The 24,410-nt window shown below is 36.6% G+C and overlaps 3 protein-coding genes and 1 long non-coding RNA gene across 22 annotated transcripts; 2 read left to right on the top strand and 2 right to left on the bottom strand.

Annotated features, from left to right (window-relative positions):
- Window positions 1-96: 96 nt before the first annotated feature.
- Window positions 97-3,906, bottom strand: si:dkey-58f10.13. Its single transcript, NM_001386786.1, has 5 exons — window positions 3,830-3,906; window positions 1,509-1,682; window positions 1,217-1,410; window positions 1,013-1,037; window positions 97-890 (listed from the first exon to the last, which is right to left on the bottom strand). Exons 2-5 carry the CDS (start codon window positions 1,672-1,674, stop codon window positions 628-630), a joined length of 648 nt encoding a protein of 215 aa, NP_001373715.1. The 5' UTR covers window positions 1,675-1,682; window positions 3,830-3,906; the 3' UTR covers window positions 97-627.
- Window positions 3,361-7,191, top strand: LOC141385566 (uncharacterized). The gene is made up of 4 exons (XR_012406187.1): window positions 3,361-3,594; window positions 4,526-4,625; window positions 4,717-4,823; window positions 5,582-7,191. It is a non-coding gene; the product is annotated as an uncharacterized lncRNA (long non-coding RNA).
- On the bottom strand, window positions 5,528-15,967 carry si:dkey-58f10.14. Of its 4 annotated transcripts, XM_073951171.1 has the most exons (6): window positions 15,713-15,967; window positions 15,423-15,496; window positions 7,911-8,084; window positions 7,619-7,812; window positions 7,323-7,347; window positions 5,528-7,165 (listed from the first exon to the last, which is right to left on the bottom strand). In XM_073951171.1, exons 1-6 carry the CDS (start codon window positions 15,715-15,717, stop codon window positions 6,930-6,932), a joined length of 708 nt encoding a protein of 235 aa, XP_073807272.1. In that variant the 5' UTR covers window positions 15,718-15,967; the 3' UTR covers window positions 5,528-6,929. The 4 variants fall into 4 exon arrangements, with proteins under 4 accessions (XP_073807272.1, XP_073807271.1, XP_021327323.1 ...); XM_073951170.1 differs by lacking the exon at window positions 15,713-15,967 and having other exon boundaries at window positions 15,423-15,695; XM_021471648.3 differs by lacking the exons at window positions 15,423-15,496; window positions 15,713-15,967 and adding an exon at window positions 12,942-13,388.
- On the top strand, window positions 12,082-24,285 carry si:ch211-271e10.1. Of its 16 annotated transcripts, XM_073951161.1 has the most exons (10): window positions 12,085-12,416; window positions 13,384-13,721; window positions 18,904-18,982; window positions 20,680-20,947; window positions 21,065-21,421; window positions 21,536-21,649; window positions 21,963-22,181; window positions 22,846-23,067; window positions 23,489-23,710; window positions 23,921-24,102. In XM_073951161.1, exons 4-10 carry the CDS (start codon window positions 20,762-20,764, stop codon window positions 24,035-24,037), a joined length of 1,437 nt encoding a protein of 478 aa, XP_073807262.1. In that variant the 5' UTR covers window positions 12,085-12,416; window positions 13,384-13,721; window positions 18,904-18,982; window positions 20,680-20,761; the 3' UTR covers window positions 24,038-24,102. The 16 variants fall into 16 exon arrangements, with proteins under 16 accessions (XP_073807260.1, XP_073807262.1, XP_073807265.1 ...); XM_073951159.1 differs by lacking the exon at window positions 13,384-13,721 and having other exon boundaries at window positions 12,082-12,416; XM_073951164.1 differs by lacking the exon at window positions 13,384-13,721 and having other exon boundaries at window positions 22,849-23,067.
- Window positions 24,286-24,410: the final 125 nt, after the last annotated feature.

Here is a 24,410-nt window from a genome sequence, read left to right as displayed (position 1 = left end):
ATACAAGACCCTGAGAGTGACGATGGCTGGATAAAGACAGATTGACATGGTGTATTTCCAGAGTTGGTGGAACACAAATCACAAAATACAGAAAACTTATGGATAGCTTATGGATATTTATTACACTGTAGGGCATATTTGTGGGAAGTCTGCATCAATAAAAAATGTTAAATGTTGTGTTAAATTGAGGGTTCTGGAGAGACAGCTATAGCGATCTGAAACTGAAGAAATGTGGGTGGGGATTGCAATTTGTTTTTTAAACATTTCTCTCAGTCATGCTGGAGTCTTGAAGAGTTTTAAGATGAGAATCAGCTACCAAATGTCCTTGCATCATGAACCACCAGACGAGCGATCAGCAGCTGCTACATCGTCATGGATAAAAAGGTCATCCTGTGGCTGGGAAGCATATCATTCACAGGACATGCTTGATGAGAATTCCAAGGTCCAGTTTGTTTTCATACACGGTTACAGCATTTATACCTTCATTCAAACTGCTGTCTTTGGTATTGGTGACCAAAGAAACATTAGACGTGAAAGATTTGCCAGCCAAGTTGCCCTTTAGGGTTTAAATTGTAATCAGAGTGACACTATATTGAACTTTCAAATGGCTCTGATGAAACATCAAGTTCAATTGTCAAAACATCTGTAGATGTGTGATCTGTCTATGTGTGGAACAAAGTGCAACACTGTTGGAAGTGTTGAAATTAGTGTTGTTTTGGCTCTCCATGCTTTTCTGCATATAATTACCCCAGTTACAATTGTGGCAAAAATAACACCAAAAGCAACAGGATGTTTTTTTATATGATCTAAAATTCCACCGGATCCATTTTGTGCCTCTGAGTTCTTCTCTTCTCCATCCTGGTATGAGCTTGTACGTGAACTTCCATGAACTTCCATAAAACAAAAATGAAGCACATTTTTTTATATAAAATACAATCTTTTTTATTTCTTAACATTCCTCAATTGTTTTAAGAATTGCATACTGTAGAGAATAATTTAAACTTATACTTACTTTGCAAGTAATATGAAGTCAGATTCTGAATTGGAAATAAATATAATAAAAATGCATGCATTAAAACAATAAAAAGGATAAAATACTCCTTTACAGACAACAACAATTATGACTTTTGAACTTCCAATTAATGCAATACCACTAGAAAATAAATTATAGTTGAGAAAATGCCATGACAATAGCCATGTTGATAAGGAGACCTACCTTGGACTTCATGTACCTCGCAAGTTTCTTGATTGCATCTTTATTCTTCTGACAATTCATGAACCCTTCATCCTCGTTGAACAGAAAGTCCACAAAATATATGTTCTCTTCATTTCTAGCACTGTTGGTGTCTGGTATGGTTTTCTCAGGGTCAATTGTGAGAAAAAGCACTCCCATGATGACTTGTATGTCAGCTGCAAGACAATTGAAAGTGGTTTGTTAAATGGATCGTAAGAAATCGTTAAATAAATTGTGTGTTATTGTGCATGTCAGTTTGAAATTTGTATGTAACCTGCAACGTGATTAAGATTCCTGATAGCAGCATCAATGTCAGTTCCAGCACGAGAGGTGATGAGGCAGATGTACAGTATGAAATCACAATACTCAATGGAAGTGGCCTTCAGGACAGATACTTCCTTTCGAAGATTCTTATGGAAATCATCTATAAACCTATCCATCGTCTGGCCTGTGTACAAAAGTAAAAAGATAAACTGTTATGAAATATATATCATTTTAAAAAGGCCACATGAAGACAACACTTTAAAATATCTTACGACTATTATACACACAAGGTTTAGTACAGTGTTATTATAAATTCATGTCTTAAGAGATTCATACTCTGACACAACAGCAAAGTGGAAGGCCTGTGTGCAAAAAATAACTAAGAATGAAACTAGGCTACTTAAAGAGAAAGTTCACCCAAAAAGGCAATTTCATTTCATTGCGGTGAACATTCTAGTTGTAAGCGTTAATAAATTTATTTCTTCTGCCGAACACGAGATAAGTAGATTAAACTATTTAAAATATACCTGTAATTAAAACATTTTTATTGTTTCTACTACGTCTACTTTTTAAAATAGATACATGTCCTGTGTGTGTGTGTGTGTGTGTGCGTGCGTTCGTGTGTGTGTGTGTGTGTGTGTGCTGTGCGTGTGTGTGTGTGTGTGTTTGAAATGTTTTAAATACACACGCAACCCTTCTCTACAATTATTGCTGATTTTTTTTATTTAAAAAAAAAAAACGAAATGACTGGTCTAAACTGCCTGCAAAATATGCCTACACCATTAGTAATTTGCCTTCTTTAAACAATCCACACGTTTTAATCTTGTAAATATGATTAATAATGAATATTTTAGAGATATTCTGTTTTTATTCCTTTTTCTGTCATTTATTTTTCATTTGCTGTATATTTTTAATTTGATGATGTCATTAGGCTAATACACAGGCTATTTTATATACATATCTAAAATGCTTTTGCATTTAAGTTTGCTTTGAACTTGAAAGAGAGAGAAGCAGATTTGACCTGTCAGCAGTGCACATATGGCTCCTGAATAGGTAAGAGAATGTGGATGTCTTTTTTTTAACATTTTTCTTTTTTACTTTAACCCAAATTAACTTATTGTTAAAAAATGAATATGTTTTGTTTGTCGCATATAGGTAACTATTTATGTAATGTGGGTAAATAGTTTGTTTCAATCCGGCTACCATCGCAAATTTCAAACCTGTGAGAAGCACTGATGGTTTTGTATTTGTAGGCTAATGTTTAACATTTACGTTTTTGACATGTTTGGAATTAAGTTTAATCAAAAAAAAGATTGCAATAAAGCAACCTGTTAAATGCTATATTGCAATTTTTTTTACTCGCATGCATCTTTTAAAAAACAATTTATGGGGGGAGGGGGGTGGGGATGATGAAGATTTAAGTTAGGCAAAACAAGAAACCATTTCAGACCATGAATCTCAAATCTGTAACATATGTGTGAAATGGGGATTATATATTATCTGGAATCTAAAGGTTCAAAATTACCTTTAGAGTTAAATCTTAGCAATTCATATTTTCTAATCAAAAATTTATGAAAATGTATTTTTATATTGTGCACGTGAAATTTTTTGTGAATATAAATAAATATTTTAAGCACGTGAATTTGGTTTTATGCACGTGAATTTGGCTACGCATGTGTGTCTTTTGCGTGAATTTCTTTTGAGACTAATCTGGTTCCATATAAAAATGTACTCAAGGGAAAGTAAAAGTACACATTTTTAGAACTACATAGTAAATTACAATTCCTGAGAAAAAAACTACTAAATTACAAGAATTTGAGTATTTGTAATTAGCTACTTTACACCACTGACCAATATTGTTTACATTATCTGTTGCTCACTTCACACACAGTCACTTTTGTTTGGTGAATATGGCACCAGGGCGCTTATTGTCGCCTACACCAACAATGAGATCTTACTGGTATTGCTTTGGGCGGAACACTATCGCGCACAGAGGACCTCTTTCCCATTCTCTGGATTAATATTTACCTGCGTTGCAGCAGCACTGGGCTGTGGTCACGCTTGTGGAGAGCAAGTTGAGCAACCTGATTATCATGGTAAAATAAAGAGTACTTTTTAAAGCAAATAAATTTTAGCCTGATATTTTAATCGAGTTGGTCATTACAGAATGCTCTAGTCTAAACAGTTTTTTTCTAGGCTCGATCGATGATAATGCACTTTCACACCCTATTAACACATTCACACAAGGCTAATACTTACACACACTGTACAGAAGAACATTTGAGAACATTTTTAGATGTGAATTAAAGTAAAACAAAGTAAGTTACTCACTGGTTTTTATCTTGAGACGCAGAGAGAGGTTTGTGCTGCTGCTTGATGCTTTAGTGCTAAATCATGAGTCACTGTGCAGCTACTTTCAGTTTCATTTTATTCAAGCCTGCCTTTCACTTTCATAAGCAGACAAACCACCAGTTATTAGTCAGTGCAGCTACTAATTTACAGCATCTAATATTTAAGATATTTATGCCTTAGGCAGAAAGTGAAACTTTAATAACTGAAGTTATTTATTGGCAGCCCATGATTCTAACATAAAATGATGTTATTTAATTATGCTAAACAGTCATATAAATAACTATACAAAGGCTACATTTGGTTATTAATGTAATGGAATATAAATTATATTTAATAATATTTGTGATAAAATTTTCCTTTAGTTTTATTGCCTTTTTCATCCTTTCACCTCAGTCCAAGGTGGTGTAAATATATCATTTTGATAATCTGCTGCCAGAGGGTTTCAGTCATTTTAGAATAGCTCACCATCTTTTAGCAAGTTAGTGAAAACTAAAACTGTCAGGTAAAAAGGTTTGTCAAATAATTAATTTCTTAAGAGGCCAAATAAGTTTAGCTAAAGCTGCAATTAGTAATAAAAATAAGAGTAATATTATCAAATTTTAAAATAAAAATATAATTTAAAAATAATTTCATTCAGATAAACCTGTTCTGAGCTTAATCTTTTCCTTTCTGCAGCCAGATTTCCAGCACTAAACTGACCTGGCTAAAGGCACGTTTATACTGTTGTGAGAAGGATAGCCTGTGACTCATCCTGGGGAATGACAGCAGGGAGTGGGTTAGTAACACAGACACAAACTAACATGAAGAAAATAGCAGATCAACTTTATATGATCTCATCTAACGCCTGTTTTGTTTTCTTCATTCAGGACTATTGTGCAATACGCTATTCTTACATCTAAATCTTATTGAACTGGTCTTACAGATGCAATTAGTGGAGATGGATTGATGGAAAGCCATACATTATGAACAGCAGGCATGTAAAAACTCTGTTACTCATTAACAGTCTTTCAAATCACAAAGTTTTAGCATAGTTTTTATTATTACTGAAACTTATTTAGGGTGTCACGGTGGCACAGTGGGTAGCAGCACAATAACCTCACACCAAAAATTCAATCCACAAGTCCAAAGACGTGGTCAATTGGGTAAGCTATACTGTAGTATATTAGTGTATATGAGTGTGTATGGGTGTTAACCAGTGATGGGTTGCAGTTGGAAGGGCATTCACTGCGTAAAATATATTCTGGATAAGTTGGCGGTTCATTCTGCTGTGGCGACCCCAGATTAATAAAGGGACTAAACCGAAAAGAAAATGAACAAATTAATAAATGGAACTTATTCAGTAAAGTTTGGGACTTGGAAAGTTGTCCTCTGATTAAACAATAAAATCAACATTCCATTATTTAGCCAACATGTACATATGTATGTTGTGTATTGTATTGTATATATATATATATATATATATATATATATATATATATATATATATATATATATATATATATATATATGTATGTATGTTTATATGTTGGCTGAATAATGGATATATTTGTTAAGCTGTCGAGTCTTAGCTTGTATAAAAATTTAAAATTCCTAAAATAAATTTAAGGAGCTTTTTTTTTTTTTTTTTTTGCTGTTGTTAATTCAGTTATTTACATTGCTATGTTTTTATACTGGTGGTTTGGCACAACACTGTGCTTTTTTTATATGTGATTTTGTTTGTTTGTTATTTAGTCACTGGAAACCAGGAGAGCCAAATAATGTTTCAGGTGAAGAAGACTGTGGGCAGTTAACTGCATCTGGGAAGCTGAATGATGCCAGATGCTCAAATTCTTTCCGATTTATCTGTAAAGCACCAGCCACTGAAAACTAACCACGTTAAACAGCACATTATAGTCTAAGACTTATGCAAAAGTCAAACAGTATAAAGATGTTCCATTTTGATATCTGAAGTCAATTTAATTGATAAGAGTGATTTTAAATGCATAAAGAATATTAAACATCCACTTAGCATTGAGCATAACATATTTATTTAAAATTGATACAACACACTTATGACATGCAGTTGTTAACATAAAACAATTAGTGATCATTATAAATCAGACAATATTTTAAATGCTAATAATTGTCTTACTGATAAAAGGGTAAAACTGTGGTTTTAAAGAGAGCAGCAAAAAGATTTCAAATGACAATTATTACCATTTAAATGATCCACTGTAAACATGCAATCTTTTATTACTCTTCATTAAATTATTCTTGCCAGACAAGATCTATGGTATTTAAAATCCTTTTCTTCTTCTACCCATACACAGTATAAAACAAACTTACTGTAAAAGGCTAAGCAAAGCAATTAGCATAAAGCAAGCGTTACTCAAATAGCATTGTCATCATTCATAATAACTTTAAAGATAACAACTATAATCAATATAATATTCATTCACCATGACTCCCGGGATGTAATAAAGCTATATTTTAATATATCTCAAAAACACACTTACATTCACAGTTTAATTCTCTTCATGCGGTGTAGTATATGAAGCTTAGTGACAATTACTACTGAAATTCACAATGGAAAAATGCTGCAGTAAAAATTGGTTGCATTTGCCAAATTTCTTTTTAGTTTTTCTCATTAAAGTGTTTTAAGCTACATGTGATATAGTAAAATACATTTTTATTGCGTGTTTTACCATAATGGTTGGTATATTACCATGATGGTTAGTATATTATTAGTATCATAGTATATTACCATGATGGTTAGTATAGACACCTATCCTTTATCAGCTTTTTTTTCTACACTATTTGTAATTAGCCTCGGTTTATGTGACTTTCGTACAGTAGTCATCATTCAAACTAATCAAAAATATTTTTTCCAAAATGTCCTATGACAAGAATACGTGCTGTCAACATAGGACATGAAAGATGATGATCCACTTTAAATGATGACTACTATATATCAGTGCTTCAAAAAGTTATTATGAGTTAGTGAATCATGGTGGTTTGTTGTTAATTAAAGTTAAAACTGTACACGTTTTAACATTGCTGTTATTATTGTGGTCTTCTGGGATCCACAACTGCCTTTTTTTCAGAAAGCGTCATTAGTTTTTACAGTGTCATTTCTGTATTTATTTAGATAGCTGTATTTCACTGACACTACAATTATCACAACAAAAATTAATAAAATGACAAAAACAACAAAAAGACAAGCAACAGGACGTTTTTTGAAATAATTCACAACTCCACCGGCATTTTGTAGTTCTCCTGGGTTTAAGGGAATATCTTCTCCATCCTGGTATGAGTTTATGCGTGAATTTCCATAATCTTTCGGAACAAAAATGAAGCACATTATTTATAAAATACAATGTTTCTTTTTTATTCCTTAACATTTTTCAATTGTTTTAAGATTTGTATAATTAATAAATTTCAATATAACATTGGAAGAGAATCATGGAGAATAGTTTTAACTTGGAATACTTACTTTGCAAGTAATATGAAGTCAGATTCTGAATTGGAAATAAATATAATAAAATGTATGCATTAAACAATAAAAAGGATAAAATCATAACATCTGTTTTAGAGACTACAACAATTATGAACTTCCAATCAATGCAATAACACTAGATGATTAATTTACAACAGCAAATGCAAAAATCACAAAAATAAATCAAGAGAACGCATCAAAATCATTAAAAAATAAAAGATTTTTATATTTTTGCTAATAAATTATAGTTGAGAAAATGCCATGACAATAGCCATGTTGATAAGGAGACGTACCTTGGACTTCATGTACCTCGCAAGTTTCTTGATTGCATCTTTATTCTTCTGACAATTCATTAACCCGTCATCCTCGTTGAACAGAAAGTCGACATAATATATGTTCTCTTCATTTCTAGCACTGTTGGTGTCTGGTATGGTTTTCTCAGGGTCAGTTGTGAGAAAAAGCACTCCCATGATGACTTGTTTGTCAGCTGCAAGGCAAAAAAACGTGGTTTGTTAAATGGATCGTAAGAAATCAGTAAATAAATTCTGTTTTATTGTGAATTTCAGCTTTAAACTTGTGTGTAACCTGAAACATGATTAAGATTCGTGATCGCAGCATCAATGTCAGTTCCAGCACGAGAGGTGATGAGGCAGAAGTACAGTATGAAATCACAATACTCAATGGAAGAGGCCTTCAGGACAGATACTTCCTTACGAAGATTTTTATGGAAATCATCTATAAACCTATCCATTGTCTGGCCTGTGTACAAAAGTAAAAAGATAAACTGTTATGAAAAATATATCATTTTAAAAAGGCCACATGAAGACAACCCTTTAAAGGGCCATAAAACCCCCTTGTTTCAGCAGGGTGTTTTCACACCTCTACTTTGGAAAAAGTCAGAAAAGTGGGCGTGTCCAGCTCTGTTTAGGGGGGAGTGTCGGAGGAACTTAAGTGGGAGGGTGTGGGAGTGTCTATTTGGGCATGCGCGAGTTTCAGAGTTAAAATAAACACACAGGAGAAAGTGATGGTGTTTAACCTACATGGACATCTGTAGTCGAATTATTTGCCAAATTATTAAATGTTGGACTTTAACAGCAGTTTGGCTCTTTCATTCAGGGAATTCATTCATGCCCCTCGCGACAAACGAGATATTTGATCCGAGGATCTGCTCTAAGCGTGTATTTTTCATGCAATGTTTGATACCGCACGGCGAATGAGAGAAAAAAAATTTCCTGGAAACTTAGATGCACACGACAGGTAGCGTCAGAAAGCAGCGTGTGTTATTCCGGTCACAAAATGCGGTAAAAACCCTACACAAGGTTAAAGTTTGGTTGTGGTGCTAACATGTTTACACTCTGTGCTATAGTTAACTTAGTTCGATACGAATAAACTGAATAAACAAAGAGCGCTGGTCGCTCACTTACCAAATCTGTAGAGACAGGACAATCACCAGCAACTAGAGCCGCGTCATTATGAAGAGAAGACTACAAGCGAATCCGGATCTCAGCGTTTGCAGATGAGAACAGCTCTCAGGTAAACAATAATTCTCCTTAGACACGTAAGTTATTGTTGTCGAGCGTCGCGTACACTGTTAATCCACACGTGACTCCAGATGAGCTCTCACAGAGAGAAAATGAAAACAAAACTTAACGGCAGCAAACTATAAAAACAACACTTCACGCTTGTTTTGCCAACACAACGTGGTGTCTCTGTCGTGTAAACACTGTGGCAGTAATGAATATTAATGAAGTTGCACAATAGAGCGCGCTGATTGGTTTGAACCAAGCCTTACTCATGCATTAATGCAGCAGGCTGTAAGACGTAATAAGACACACTCTGGCACAGACGTCCTGTCTGCACGCTGGAATAGACGCTATTATGTCATGACCGTGACGCAGCTTCAAAAATTCGTTTCAAACCGGAAGTACGAATTTACTTGAAATAACGCTAAAACAACCAATTTACACTTCTCAGTGAAATATAGGTTTCCTAATAGTGTTTTTAGCAGTGTGGGACACATATACGACTGTCAACAGCTCAAAAAATGTGTTTTGGTGTTTTGTGACCCTTTAAAATATCTTACGACTATTATACACACAAGGTTTAGAACAGTGTTATTATAAATTCATTTCTTAAGAGATTCATACTCTGACACAACAGCATAGTGGAAGGGCTGTGTGCAAAAAATATCTAAGAATGAAACTAGGCTACTTAAAGAGAAAGTTCACCCAAAAAGGCAATTTCATTTCATTTCAGTGAACATTCTAGTTGTAAGCGTTAATAAACTTATTTAAAAATGTTTATATTTAAACATGAGATAAGTAGATTAAACTATTTAAAATATTCCTGTAATTAAAACATTTTTACTATTTCTACTATGTCTACTTTTTTTTTTTGTGTGTGTGTGTGTGTGTGTGTGTGTGTGTGTGTGTGTGTGTGTGTGTGTGTGTGTGTGTGTGTGTGTGTGTGTGTGTGTTTGAAATGTTTTAAATACGCACGTAACACTTCGTCACCATAGAATTATAAGGTTCTATCTGACGTTTTTGTCAAAATTGAGTTATTGACATTCTTATTAAATGACAACTTATTTACATTATGGGACGTTTTTTATAAGTTGTGTACATTTTAAGACTTTTTATTTAAAAAAAACCCCAAATGTTATACAAATACTGTTTACTATATAGAATGCAAAAACTTTGAAGCTCAATGTCTCAAAATCATTCAAAATGCAGAAAGAACCTTATAATTCCAAAGTGACGATTTTTTTAGCATTATTGCTGAATATTTTTATTTAGAAAAAATAGACGTTGCGTCAAGGTATAATCATAACAAAATTGTTTACATTATCTGTTGCTGCAGTCACTTTTGTTTGGTGAATATGGCCCCAGGGTGCTTATTGTCACCTGCACCAGCTTGTAGAACAATGAAATTTTACTCTTATTGCTTTGGGCGGTACCCTATCGTGCGCACAGAGGACCTCTTTCCTATTCTCTGGATTAATATTTAAAGAGGTGGTCCAGAATGTATTTTTAAGGCTTGATTGTGTTTATAAGATGCAAAGCAATGTGTGTTCATGTTTCATTTGAAGGTAATCACATTATTTTTCATTAATTCTTACTTTGATTAAATACAGCTAACATGAAAACGACTGTCATATTTCCTAGTTCCTCTGAAAGGCGCGCCCTCAAGTGACTCTGAAGCAGGTCGCACACCAGAAGCGCCGCGTAGCGCCACGCAGCGCCATGTATTTTAGAATTCTAAACATGGGTTTCTATCAGGATACACACACCGGCGCCGCAAGTCGGCGCCTGTCGGCGGCGCCCGGCGACGGCTCAGGACGCAGTTCATTTTTCAGCCGCGCCACAGAGCGCCATCTGATTAGTTTCATGTTAAATATCATTCGAATGTGCGCGTCTGGTGTGTGATACTTTAAACTGTCATGTGCGCGCCGTGTCGCGGCGCCGAGCGGCGCTTCTGGTGTGCGACCTGCTTGATTGGTCTTCTGTCATAATGTGCTGCGATTTGCGGATCGGCTCTTCGTCACGCCTGTACAAGCACTTGCTTTTGTGTAAACAGTCAGTCAACCTTATGCCCGCTCTATAAAATAAAATCTGACAAGTGTCTGTAACGTGTGAAAATAGGGATGCGGCTCTTTTAAGAGATATCGCCATTTTGTGTGTGTATGTGTGTGTGTGTGTTGGTGTGTGTGTGTGTGTTTAATGCAGTTTGACTGTTAAATAAATGTATAAATGAATTTGTAGCTAAATTGTTAGCGGTGCCAAACAGCATTTCCCGTTGTTTATATCTTTGCTACAACACACCGTTAAGGCAAGACACTGTACATGTCATGATCAATTTTAACAAGTAACAACTCACAGGCTACGGCTTCTGCTTGTTGGAGCAGATCCTTCTTTTAGGAGATTTTAACCGAATCCAGCACTGAACTGGGAGAGATTCTGGAAGCTGTTTTGTCAAATCATGCTTTATTTGTATTTTATAATCATCTGGAACATAATTAATATTGAACTGTAAGCACTTCTGTCTTTGTGACATATCCTTTGGAAGCTCAAATACAGAAACAGAAGAAGCACATCAACTAAAGTTTTAAATATGATATTGTAGTGGACCACCCTAACCTGCATTACTGCAGTGCTGGGCTGTGGTCAAGCTTGTAGAGAGCAAGTTGAGCAACCTGATCATTGTAGGAAAACAGTGTACTTTTTAAAGCGAATTAATTTTAGCCTGATATTTTATTCAATTTGGTCATAACAGAATGCTCTAGTCTAAAACAGTTTTTTTCTAGGCTCGATCGGTGAGAATACACTTTCATACCTTATTCACACATAGCTAAGACTTAGCGCACATTACAGTGATATATTTGGGAAAATGTTTTGTAAGGGAATTAAAGTAAAACAAAGTAGGTTACTCACTGTTTTTTATCTTGAGACGCAGAAAGAGGTTTGTGCTGCTGCTTGATGTTTGAGAGCTGGATCATGAGTCACTGTGCAGCTTTCATTTTCATTTTAGTCTTGACTTTCACTTTCATAAGCAAAGCCATAAGCTAATAATCAGTACAGCTACTCTATTGGTAATTTTAAGTAAAAATTTACTTTTGCTTTTTCTTATGCTAAAAATCCTACATGTACATTTATTTAGGAAGTAGCTGTGGTGTAGTGTTATATGCACTTATAATGTCATTACGTATTGACTCCACTAGAGGGCGACTTTGGTTTAAGTACGGGGGTTCTACGGAGTCAGTGAGTAAGACTGAACGCATGTGATGGTTAGCAGTTGGAGCTGCTTGTGTTCTTTTAAATAAATGTGTTTCTGAGTTATACCTCTCCGTGTACGCGGTCTATAAGACGAATGAGTTGTTTATGGATTCACGCCTGCAGTTTACAGCAACTTGATGAATAAAGTGAACTCATCCTGACTAAAATAAGTATTTCATAGTGAAAAATAAACATGGATCAGTTCAGATTACCACCTCTATTAGTCCTGTCAGGGAATACAGGTGAAAACTGGAGAAGATGGATACAGGGGTGCAACATTTATATGACTGCTACAGGATCAAACTCAAAAACTGAAAAGGTAAAGATTGCCATTCCGCTTCATGCTTTAGGAGAGGAGGCATTAGAAGTATGTAACTCACTGTCTGAATGAAACAATGCAAGATATAGTAACTGCAATGGAGAAATATTGTTTACCAAGAAAGAACATTGTTTTCGAAAGGCACCAGATCTGGGCCTACCCTATACTTCATGCGATTAACATCGATAAGTATGTCACATAACTAAAACAAAAGAGTAAGGACTGTGAATTTGGCTCAACAGAATCTGACATGATAACAGACAAGATTGTGTTCAGTATCAGTGATCAGTGTTTAAAGGAGAGTCTCCTAAGAGAAACAAACTTGACCCTTAAAAAAAAACTGGAAATTTGCAGAGCGGCAGAGGCAGCAAAAATACAGATTCAAGCTATAGGGGAGCAGAGAAAAACTGTTCACGCCATTTAGAAGAAGACAAAAGATTTAAAACAGAAAAAATATTTAAAAGAAATTCATCTCAACAGCAAAAAACAGTATCATTCGCCTGCAAAAAGTGTGGAAAATCTCACCTTCCACGAACGGTCTCTGGTGTCTGGCCTATGGCGCAACATCTCATGCCTGTGGCAAATCCAACCACTTTGCCTCAGGGTGCATGTCTCAACAAAAAGACACAATGCCTAAACACAATAGAAATGTCATGGTTGACTCATTATTCATCAGATCAGTGGAACTAAACCAGACAAGTGGTTCAGTACAGAACGCATGGTACACAGATGTAGACATTGGAAATTTGACGGTGAAGTTCAAATTGGACTCGGGCTGAAGCCAATATATTACCTCTGAACATTTATCAGTCTCTGCACAAAACAGCACTGTTGCAACAAACTTCAACTATGCTTGTGGCCTGGTGGAACAAATTAAAGCCAAAAGTTATGGCCAACCTTCAGTGTGTCACACCCAAAGTGCAAGTTTGCTTATTAAGCTTTATTCATTCATTCATTTTCTTTTCAGCTTAGTCCCTTTATTAATCTTGGGTCGCCACAGTGGAATGAACCGCCAACTTATCCAGCATATGTTTTACGCAGCAGATACCCTTTCAGCTCCAACCCATCTCTGGGAAGCATCCGTGCACACTCACACCCTACGAACAATTTGGCCTACCCAATTCACTTGTACCACGTGTCTTTGTACTGTGGGGGAAATCGGAGCACCCAAAGGAAACCCACACAAACGCAGGGACTTGCAAACTCCACACAGAAACACCAACTGAACCAGCTGAGGCTCGAATCAGCAACCATCTTGCTGTGAGGCGACAGCACTACCTACTACGCCACTTTGTCCTTACCAAGGTAATTATAGTTGACAAAAGCAAACAAAAAACGAAAACTAAAATGTAAAATAATTGCCGTTAACTGAAATAAAAATAAAGATGAGAGTTTGTTTAAAAATTAGATCTAACTTAACTGTACATACAAAACTAACTAAAATTATAGCAAAAACCTCCTTCGTTTTTAGTATTTGTGAATGTATTTAATACATAACAGGGCTCTAAATTGCAACCATTTTGGTTGCATATGTGCCTGAAAATTAATCTATGCGACCTCATAATATATTTGGGAGCATTTGTGCGACTTATAGTGGCTGTAGTGCAACCTGTTTAGATTTTTTTTCTAAAAACGTGCTGAACAGCTCTTCACTGCCGCTATATTGGTTCATATTAGCTGTCAATCACTCAAGGTATTCTGCTGTCAGATGACAGGGAAGGAGCTGAAAGCACACAGGTCTGCAAACCCCACCTGAGGCGCAGATGAGAGCGATGATGACATGTGGTGAATGTTGATCCACCAGCTGAGATCAATCGAGTGTTTTCGAAGAAGGTGTCCGAATCTCGATGCATGGCATTCACTGTGTGCTCAGCGCAAATGTCCGCTAAAAGTAAAATCTAATACTGTACATATCATCGCCAAAGAAGCTTGCTTTTACTAAGTTTACACTGAAACTGCGGCTGATAACAAAGAGCAGTAATGTGCAGGTGGTCATCGCGAGAATCCTGCTCTGCCTGCTCATAAATTGGTCCAGCTGACTTGCCTGCTTTTCCACAAACACAGAGAAATGGAAATCCTCAGCTCAGACTGAACATTGAAAGGGATGGTCTACTATGATATCATATTTTAAACTTTAGTTGATGTGTAATGTAGCTGTGTGAACATAAACAACATCTCTGAATGTAAAAAGTACAATAATAAATAAAATTGATAAAAGTTCACTGGGGAGACCTTGGTTTTTACAGAGTTAGCTTAGCAAAGCCTACAATGAACGAATTTTGGGGACTACAAAAAATACTTCCGCCCCCTGTGAGATCACAAAGGTTCGTTTACTGCGCACTTACACTGCGCAGGTAAGGGCCATGGCCAGAGGCGCTGTAACGTTATAGCAGAGATGAAGCTAAAAATGCATCCAAAAACTGCTGTTTCCACAGAGCTTCGTCTGTTTCTGTATTTGGGCTTCCAAAGGACACGACACAAAGACAGAAGTGCTTACAGTTCAATATTAATTATGTTCCACAGAATTATAAAACACATAGCAAGCTTGATTTGACAAAACAGCTCCAGAATCTCCCCCAGTTCAGTGCTGGATTCGGCTAAAATCTCCTCAAAGCAGAAGCTGTGAGCTACAACCTGTAAATGTTTTTATTTGTTAAAATTGATCATGACATGTACAGTATCTAGCGTTAATAGCATGCAGTAGCAACGATGTAAACAATGTGAAATGCTGCTTTGCGGGCAAACCATTTAGCTACAAATTCATATTAATCAGTCAAACTGCTGTAAACACACACACACACACCACCAGCACAATCGTGTCTCTTATTTGTGTGCGCGACTGCATTGATTGTCTTCAGACAGCTTTTTCATGCGTTTCACATCTCAGGTAATGAAGTCGCTAAAGATATGTGGATGATTCATATTACTTACACCTGCATGTTCCGGATATATATGTAAGACGTTGTGTAACGCATAGAGTTAAAAAAAAAATACAGTATAGCTTACCTGACTCGTGGTAACAGCAGAAAAATAAATCAAGGCTCACACAGGTCGCATCCCACATCTTGTGCTTTATTCTTCTGTCACGATAAATTACAGAAAATAACTTAATCCGAGCATCAGAGAAAAAGAAAACTCCCGTGCACATGCGCTTGTTACAGAAAGTTCATACATTTACTCACACACACACACACACACACACATACACACACATAGACCCAGACAACATGCACACACACACACACACACACACACAGACGCACACACAATGGCAAACACTCTTAAAGGAGCCGCACCCCATTTTCACTCCTTATGCCTAGTTAACACTAGAGGATTTTAAGCCTGATTTGAGCCCGATTTGGAAGTTAACGAGCTCGCCGACAGATCGGGCTGTGATCGGGAAGAAATCTGCGGGTGCTCGGCGCTCGCCGCTCTTTAAGTGTAAACTACTGAACAACGCATCAACGAGGCTGGCTGATGCGTCGCCGACACCTCGCAGACGGAAATCCAACATTCAGCATGCTAAATATTCCAGAGCAGTCGGCCGACTCAACCCCACGTGTGGTCAGATGTAGTGACGAGCTACAGCCAATGAGAGAGCATATCAGCATGAGCTGAATGGCTGTCTGTTCAGGAGCTCAGCAAAAACATCTGTGATTGGTCAGAATGGGCATCGATGCACTCGCTTCATTCTGCGTTAGCACAAACATGAGAGGAGGATATATTAACAGTGGAACTAGAATTCTGTAACTATTAGAATTACCATACTGCTCATTCTGACCGTTCTCATATAAAACGCCATATTGTCACAACATATTTACATTCAAAGCTATTATTGAGATATTAAAATTAAGCTTTAAATGTTTGGCATCATATTTAATGACACTATTACCCTAAAAATATAATATTTTTTGGTAATACAGCCTATAAATATGTAGTTAAGATACTAAAACACTTAAAGGTCTTGGCTTTCATTTTCACTTTCAAACAGGAGCTATTTCACAGCACAGAATATGCTGTTTTGAAAGATATCTGAAGTAAATTGATGTTTTTGCCATCAGAAAGTTTTGTTTATGTTAGCAGGAAGTTGCCAGGCAAGAAAATGCACACATATTTAAAGTCACAGTGAAAAGTATCAGACATGCATGCAGTCATTTTGACCAATATGGTAATTTAAGGCAGAAATGCTCAGTTCTTTACTGTTTTGTAATAAAAAAATAACAATGTCAGAAAGAAATACACTGATAGTTAGAAAACAGCAGGTTGTTATAAATATGTTAGTTTTATTTCAAAGAGTTATAAAATTACAAAAATTAAAAACTCTCTGTGTATCTATCCACTGGAACCTGCAGATGAGTGATTAATCCGCTCATAAATCAGCTGATTTGACGATGTTTTTAAATGCTTTCTCCAAAGCTTGAAACGCTGTCAGTGATGTCATCAGCACACAAGCAGCCAATATTGTTCAGCTTTTTCTGACGACTCCTCCCTCAAATTTTCATTGGCTGTGGTTTGGTAGCTTGAATGAGCTGATGGGGAATGAGATGTTGTCAGATCATGTAATGTGTGACCCCCCTCTTGTGGATCGTTCACGGAGTGTTGCGTAGTGTGAACACCACAGAGATTAAAAGACACAAAGTCAAGTCATGTAGTGTGAACAGCACAGCGATCTGCTGATGTTTAAAATCCTGTAGTGTGAACTAGGCTTTACAGACACTTGTCAGATGTTATTTTAGAGAGCAGGCAGGAGGTTGACTGATTGTTTACACTGCAGAAAAGCACAGGCTTTTAAGGGTGTGACGTGGAGCCGATCCACGAATAGCAGCACATTATGATGATGACCAATCAGAGTTACTTAAGGGTGGGCCTTTCAGAGGAACTAGGAAATTTGACTGTCGTTTTCATGTTAGCTGAGTAGCTGTTTATAATAAAGTGAGATATATGAAAAAATAACATGATTTCCTTCAAGTGAAAAATGATCACACATTGCTTTGCATCTTATAAACGCAACCAAGCCTTAATATTACAATCTGGACCACCCCTTTAAATTGACACAAACTGAAACCAAAACTTTTAAAGAGTGGTAGAAGTGAGACTTTTCCCAGCAAGCAATAGCCATCATTTCACTGGTTAGGTGACATATAAACCAGATCTAGCCCGACTATGTGTAACCCAATTTTAGCCTGAAGAACCTTAAATTTTGATGCTTGTTGTTTTTTTGGCTAAATAAAGCTTATAATATAAATAATACTCCATCATGTAAGAAAAGTCAATAACATTTATGAGGTACCTGCAAGTAATAGACGTAGTGTCAGTTTTTCTGTGAAATATAGACCCAATCTAGTCCAGCTATGTGTACACAGCTCTTTGATTAAGTCTGCCTCAAACTGGCGGCCTTGATCAGTATGAAGGCAATCAGAGACACCATGCTTCGTGACATATTGATTAGAAATTTGCATTAATGAGCAGTTGAACAGGTGTACCTAATAAAGTGGCCGGTGAGTGTATATATACCATATAGAGCAGCAATCAGATATTTTTTTTACTCAGCCTTTTACTCCACATAAATCCCCCTTTTAAATTCACTGAACCGTTGCTTTTTTTGACTTTCTGCTTTATTTTTTTCTAAATCCTCACTTTAAGCTTAAACTAATTTTATTTTTTATTTTATTTGTACTTAAAAAAAAATTTAATTAATTAAAAGCTTTTTGGAGCTCTCTCTCTCTCTCTCTCTCTCTCTCTCTCTCTCTCTCTCACTGGCTCTTTTGGTCAGATCAAATGATTTATAAAATGAAACGGATCAAATAAACAGTTCCTCGAGTCATAAACTGATATCAGAATGCTTAACAAGCTGCAATCACTGTATGTCTGTGGAGTATTTTACAACAGCCTAGAACACAGATCAGCCAATCAGAATCAAGGACTGGAACAATTTGATTTATTAGTAACCAGGGTTTTCCTGGCGTGATATTCTGAGCATGATGTTTTGACTGCTTGATATAAATACATTTGGCATTATTGAAATATTATTAAGCAAAACATAATGTTATTTACAAAAAGAAACTAAGAAGCTAACATTAATTGTAATTAATAATTACATAACCAGTGCTTGAGCAACACTTGGGGTCTGTCTGCCTTATTTTTGTCAAAAACATGAAACAAAATGACATTATGTGGCCACTATGTAGGAACATTTAATTAACTATAGTAAATATTACAGAGCTGCTCTGTTCTAGAAATTCCCTTTCTTTAACACCTTTATTTATAACATGAATACACAATGGAGGAATGAATGAATGAATGAATGAATGAATGAATGAATGAATGAATGAATGAATGAATGAATGAATAAATGAATGAATGAATGAATGAAGTGTCAAGAAGGTAAAACACAGACACAAACACACACACACACTGGAGTCTCAGATTGGCCACCTACATGATAAATGTGGGCATCGCATTAATTGTATGTAGATTACTGTTCTAGAGTCAGCCGGTAAAACATGTGCCAGGGTTGTGGATCATCCCCGTGGTGACCCCTGATGAAGAGCTGAATATGCAGAGAGGTGAGTGAGTTGGACTTCACAAAAAGAATTCACTGTTTGCAAGCATTGAAAACTCCACCTGCTGGCGACACCTGCTGGCCAAAACTGTGTACATGCGACCAAAGCACAAACCTAAACGTGCATATTAAGCTCTTACAAGCGTTTTATTGAAAATATACTCTTTTAAATGCAATTAACTATAGAATAGCCGTCATACTACAGAATAAAAGAAGTTACTGGCGGCAATAAGGAATTACACTAATAAAAAATAGTGAGTAAAGCAACAGAATGCATGTCTTCTATTCAATTTTACAACTTAATTACCGCTAAACTATTATTGTCATCAATTGTAGTAGTATTTTATTTTATTGTTATTGATTTTCCTTAAAGTATGTTATTAGCTATAGATGTTTTAGTAGTCAAGTACGTTTTTTTCTGTAAATGTTCAGGAATGTTTTTTTTTTTAAGAAAATAAATATACATTTGTTTTAATGTACTGTATGCTATACACATATAACAAGAAGTGTAAAATGTATTCATATAAACTCATTTGAAAGCATATATTGTTTTAATGAACACTTTAGCTATAACTACACATACTGTAGTAATGTAATAGATTCCCCCGCGGCGTCGTCATGGTTATCTTAGAACGTTCAGTTAAATTGGGGTGTTCTAATTTTTACATCATACCGAGTCGTCGAATGATCGTAAGTACATTTTACTCGGTGCTTTTCACCTTTTTTATGTTAATAAATCCTTTTTTTCTGTTAAAAATGTTTGATATTTCAGAAAACATACAGTTTTTAGCTCAAATATTGTATTATAGCTGCTTTTCCGCTGTCTTTTGGTTAAAGACGTCTGGCAGACCAAAAACCCTGGCGGTGACCGGAGGTATAGGTCTTTACAGGCCGGGCAGTTGAAAAGCAGCTATTGTTTTAAACTAACGTTTCAGGCAGTGAAACACACATTTACAATGCTATACAGTGGGTGTTTTAAGCGGGGATGCAAGTAACATTTTAATAAAAACCTAATTTACAAAACTATATGTTTGTTGTGGTAACTAACTGTATCAAGACCAGGTGTCATTTTGTATCAATGTAGAACAACTCCAATACTGTAACTTCACGTCAAACAAAAGTTGGACATTGTTACTTTTGACCTCATTAGGCATGGACGAACATGGGTGGGTCAGAAGTAACACAATATTTGCTAGATTTCCTGGATTAATCTTGTTTATTTGAAATATATTTGACTATGACCTTGTTAATGTTAACTGCAAACATATTTAGTCCTTTATTTTTGTAAAATAAAAAAAAATTACTTTTTAAACTTTTAAACAGAAAAACTCAGACATTTTGCACCTAAGTATGTAATATTACACTAAATAACCTCTAGATTGATCATTATTGTGACACATGATATCAGAAACACAACTTGTAATATGGAAAAAAGAACCGATTCGATAATTCTGCTCTTAAAAGCTGAAATTGGGACCTAACCTCAGGACACAGTCCTAAAATCAGCTGATATTTGGCAGCTCCATCATAGGTTGTGCTGTTATAGCCTGGGAAGCAAATGTTGTCATGTTACTTTCATCCCTGCTCTCCCCTAGTGCTGTAATTTTCATTGCATTACTGTGTGTTTTGGTTATTTTAAGTGAATAAAAAACAGTTCAGAAGCTTTTTATTATTTACTAATCTCATCTCTTTGTTTCACAGTGCTTTACAGTGTGTTTGCCATCGTCATCAGTGTCTATCGATCTTCTACTTCTTCTGTTTCGTCATTGCGTTTGTCACCAGCATGTCGACCATTGATTTTAACCATCTTTCCAACCTGATTCCTGCCTCTCTGTCACCTGAGAGCGCAGAAGAGCTCGCCAGAGCCCTCTCCACCGGCCGCTGGTGGGCTATCATGGAGGTTTTACACCCCATCGATGAGGAGCGTCAGTTTGACTTCACTTCAGGTCACCAGAGTCAAACTGTGGAGGTAACTTACAAAAATGAAATATTAATGAAATGAAAAAGCTAAATCAAGTTAACCTATAAGTCAAATGAACTCATAATATATTGAACTGATTTAAAATTATGTCCGTTTCTGCAACAGGATGACAGAGAGTTTTCTGCGTCTGGTCCAGCAGAGACAGCAGATGCGTCCTCCGTCCCTGAGGCCTCAGATGAGCTCGCCACTGCCCTCGCTGCAGGGGCCATTATGGAGGTTGAGCGCCCTATTGAGGAGCCTCAGGTTGACATCTCCTCGGTGCCGTTTTTGGAGGCACCAGAAACATCACCAGGAGCCTCTGTGCCTGAGAACGGGGAACCCACTACATCCCCAGTCCTCAAGAGCCAGATAGAGCCGCCTGGAGCTCCCGTATATGCCGAGTCTGACACCCCGGGCTACCTCTTTTTCGGAAATCAAAACCCCACGCCTGCTGAGCCAACTTTGGCCCCACCTGTGTCTTCTGTAAGTCACTGCTGCCTCTCTCTTTCACTTATCTCCAGAATATTAATTAAAGGAAGCTTTAAACTGGGCCATTCAGTTCTTAGTATTCATTTAATATGTTTGTTTCTTCGATAGGTCAATGGAGACGTGTTTCAGATGGTTTCAGCGGAGCCTAAAGATTATAAAAGATTTCGAAGAGTTTCGAGGTGTCGCCGGTCTCCTACTATGCTGAAGATAAGAGAGGCATGGGTGAGTTCCAGCTTCCTTTTAGTTATATTCAGTGTTACTGGGTGGAGATTTTAGTCTACACAGTAGTGAACATTTGAAGTGGATCAAAATTGAGATTGGGAGTTGTTCAATAGTTTTAGAACAACCAGTGTTGACCACTCCACACTGAGTATACTATTATCTGCAGCCATCATTTAAAAGCTCACTTATTAACACATGATTTATCTAGGACCTGCTTAATTCATAGACTCCACATATAGAAGTTTATATTGACAGATCTTCAGATTAACTGTAAATCTGTTGAGTAACATGATTTTGCCTTTGTCTCCAACAGCTTAAAGAATTTGCCAAACACATGCCTCTTCAGAACCAGCAGCATGTGGAGGTTGTAGCCAGTAGGGGACAAAATCGGATCCCTGAACCACAACCTGAGGAGCAGCAACAGAATGAACCTGAGAGACCTCAGCAGAGGGATTTAGTAATAAATGGAAGAGTGCGTGGGGTTCTGCGTGGTCTTCAGTCTGCTCGCCCTCTCAGAAGAATGAGAGAACAGGTTAGTCAGTCTTTACTCAGTCTTTGAATTAAGAATTTGTCTACACTGACTGTGCTTTTCCAGAATTGTTCCCCAAAAAAAACAAGCATCAATCTGCTTATCAGTGCTGGAAAAATAAGTGTGTTACTTAGTTACGTTTTAAAGTAAGTTGTGTAAAAAATATGTTGTATTTGCATTATTTTTAGATTAAGATCGGTTTAAAATTGTCACATATGACTTTTTTACCCAACACTAATGCTTATAAATATGCTCAATGTTCTCTTTAACCCTTGTGTATTGTTACTACCCTTTCATTATGTTAGTGGCTGTTTTTGCCCCGTTGACCTCCATAATAACGAGACTTTTTGATTGTAAAGTCTTGACACCATATAATCATGCTTTCTTGATTACTGGGGGCTTTCTCAGTTGAGATGAGGAAACCTTTTTACTGTTGATCATAAGTTTGCACTATTAACCCTTTAGATAGGCCTGTGCAAAAAAAGTGTCTGGCTTTTATATGAAGTTCTATTGAGTATAACAACTCATAGTGTGCGTGCATTAATACTTACAGAGTTTTGGTAGATTCAGTGTTAAATCATAGATTCCACATATAGAAGTTTGAGTTGACAGATCTTCAGATTGTCTGTAAATCTGTTGAGTAACATGATTTGGTCTTTGTCTCCAGCAGGATGAAGCATTTGTGAATCAGATGCCTCATCAGAACCAGCAGCATGTGGAGGTTGTAGCCAGTAGGGAACAAAATCGGATCCCTGAACCACAACCTGAGGAGCAGCAACAGAATGAACCTGAGAGACCTCAGCAGAGAGACTTAATAATAAATGGAAGAGTCCGTGGGGTTCTGCGTGGTCTTCAGTCTGCTCGTCCTCTCAGAAGAATGAGAGAACAGGTTAGTTCATGCTTTCTGTTTTACCCAGAATTAAGAAATCGTCTACAAAGAATGTGCTTTTCCAGAATTGTTCCTTAAAAAAGTAACTAAATATGTTACTTAGTTACTTTTTAAAGTAAGTGAAATAAAAAATATGTTATATCTGCATTATTTTTAGATTAAGATCGGCTTAAAATTGTCATATATGACTTTTTAACCCAATGATGTTGCTTATAATTATGCTCAAATGTTTATGGATGTATATGCAGTTTTATGGAGTGAATCAACAAATCAAAGTGTGCTAGCATAAATACACTTACTTATTTAGAGATTTATTAGATTCAGTGTTAATTCATAGACTCCACATATAGAAGTTTGAGTTGACAGATCTTCAGGTTGTCTGTAAATCTGTTGAGTAACATGATTTTGTCTTTGTCTCCAGCAGGATGAAGCATTTGTGAATCAGATGCCTCATCAAAACCAGCAGCATGTGGAGGTTGTAGCCAGTAGGGGACAAAATCGGATCCCTGAACCACAACCTGAGGAGCAGCAACAGAATGAACCTGAGAGACCTCAGCAGAGAGATTTAGTAATAAATGGAAGAGTCTGTGGGGTTCTGCGTGGTCTTCAGTCTGCTCGCCCTCTCAGAAGAATGAGAGAACAGGTTAGTCAGTCTTTACTCAGTCTTAGAATTAAGAATATGTCTACACTGAATGTGCTTTTCCAGAATTGTTCCCAAAAGAAAGTTGTGGTCAAATTAAGACTCAAAATCCCCCCAGAGAGGATGAAAACTCCCTCAACAGCACACAAGGGTTAGAAGTGTTGTATCTGAAACTGACAGCGAGAGATTTTCATGATTATGTCTGTTCTTCAGCAGGACGACATTGTTAATCTCCAGAACCCTCCTCTCCGGCAACCTCGGCCTGGTCCACCGCCTACCTACATTCGCAGGACGGTGGTGGGCAGCATTGGAGATTTTGCACGCCATTGATGAGGAGCCTGAAAGATCAGCCTCAAAGATGAACAAAGAAATCAATAAAGAGATTTTTAAACAGAGTTCTGGATCTGTATTTATGCTTTAAAGAGCATCTTGTCAATGTCACAGCCTACCTGAGTATTGTTACTGACCATGTCCATCTCTTTATCACCACAGTGTATGACCATACGGGTGGGTTTCCTCCGGTTTCCCCCACAGTCCAACGCTATAGGTGAAATGAATAAACTAAAATGGCCGTAGTGAATGTAAGTGTATGAGTGTTTCTCAGTACTGGGTTGCAGCTGGAAGGGTGTCCGCTGTGTAAAACATAATGGAAAAATGACATTGCAATATTTTGCTTTGCTACAGTACAGTTAGGTTCATAAAG

Source organism: Danio rerio, chromosome 5 (genome assembly GCF_049306965.1).
Source record: "Danio rerio strain Tuebingen ecotype United States chromosome 5, GRCz12tu, whole genome shotgun sequence".
NCBI lineage: Eukaryota > Metazoa > Chordata > Actinopteri > Cypriniformes > Danionidae > Danio > Danio rerio.
Note: the sequence above shows the minus strand (reverse complement) of the source record. Positions and strands in the feature narration are given on the sequence as shown.

Coding starts and splice junctions, on each gene's coding strand:
- si:dkey-58f10.13 (NM_001386786.1), bottom strand. CDS start 1,674: ATGGATAGGTTTATAGATGATTTCCATAAGAATCTTCGAAAGGAAGTA. Junction 1,411..1,508: donor GAATCTTAATCACGTTGCAG/GTTACATACAAA, acceptor ATTGTCTTGCAG/CTGACATACAAGTCATCATG. Junction 891..1,012: donor GACTTCATATTACTTGCAAA/GTAAGTATAAGT, acceptor GTTTTATGGAAG/TTCATGGAAGTTCACGTACA.
- si:dkey-58f10.14 (XM_073951170.1), bottom strand. CDS start 15,564: ATGTGCACGGGAGTTTTCTTTTTCTCTGATGCTCGGATTAAGTTATTT. Junction 8,085..15,422: donor CTGCTGTTACCACGAGTCAG/GTAAGCTATACT, acceptor TTTTGTACACAG/GCCAGACAATGGATAGGTTT. Junction 7,813..7,910: donor GAATCTTAATCATGTTTCAG/GTTACACACAAG, acceptor TTTGCCTTGCAG/CTGACAAACAAGTCATCATG.
- si:ch211-271e10.1 (XM_073951158.1), top strand. CDS start 20,762: ATGTCGACCATTGATTTTAACCATCTTTCCAACCTGATTCCTGCCTCT. Junction 21,422..21,535: donor TGGCCCCACCTGTGTCTTCT/GTAAGTCACTGC, acceptor TTTCTTCGATAG/GTCAATGGAGACGTGTTTCA. Junction 23,711..23,920: donor TCAGAAGAATGAGAGAACAG/GTTAGTCAGTCT, acceptor TCTGTTCTTCAG/CAGGACGACATTGTTAATCT.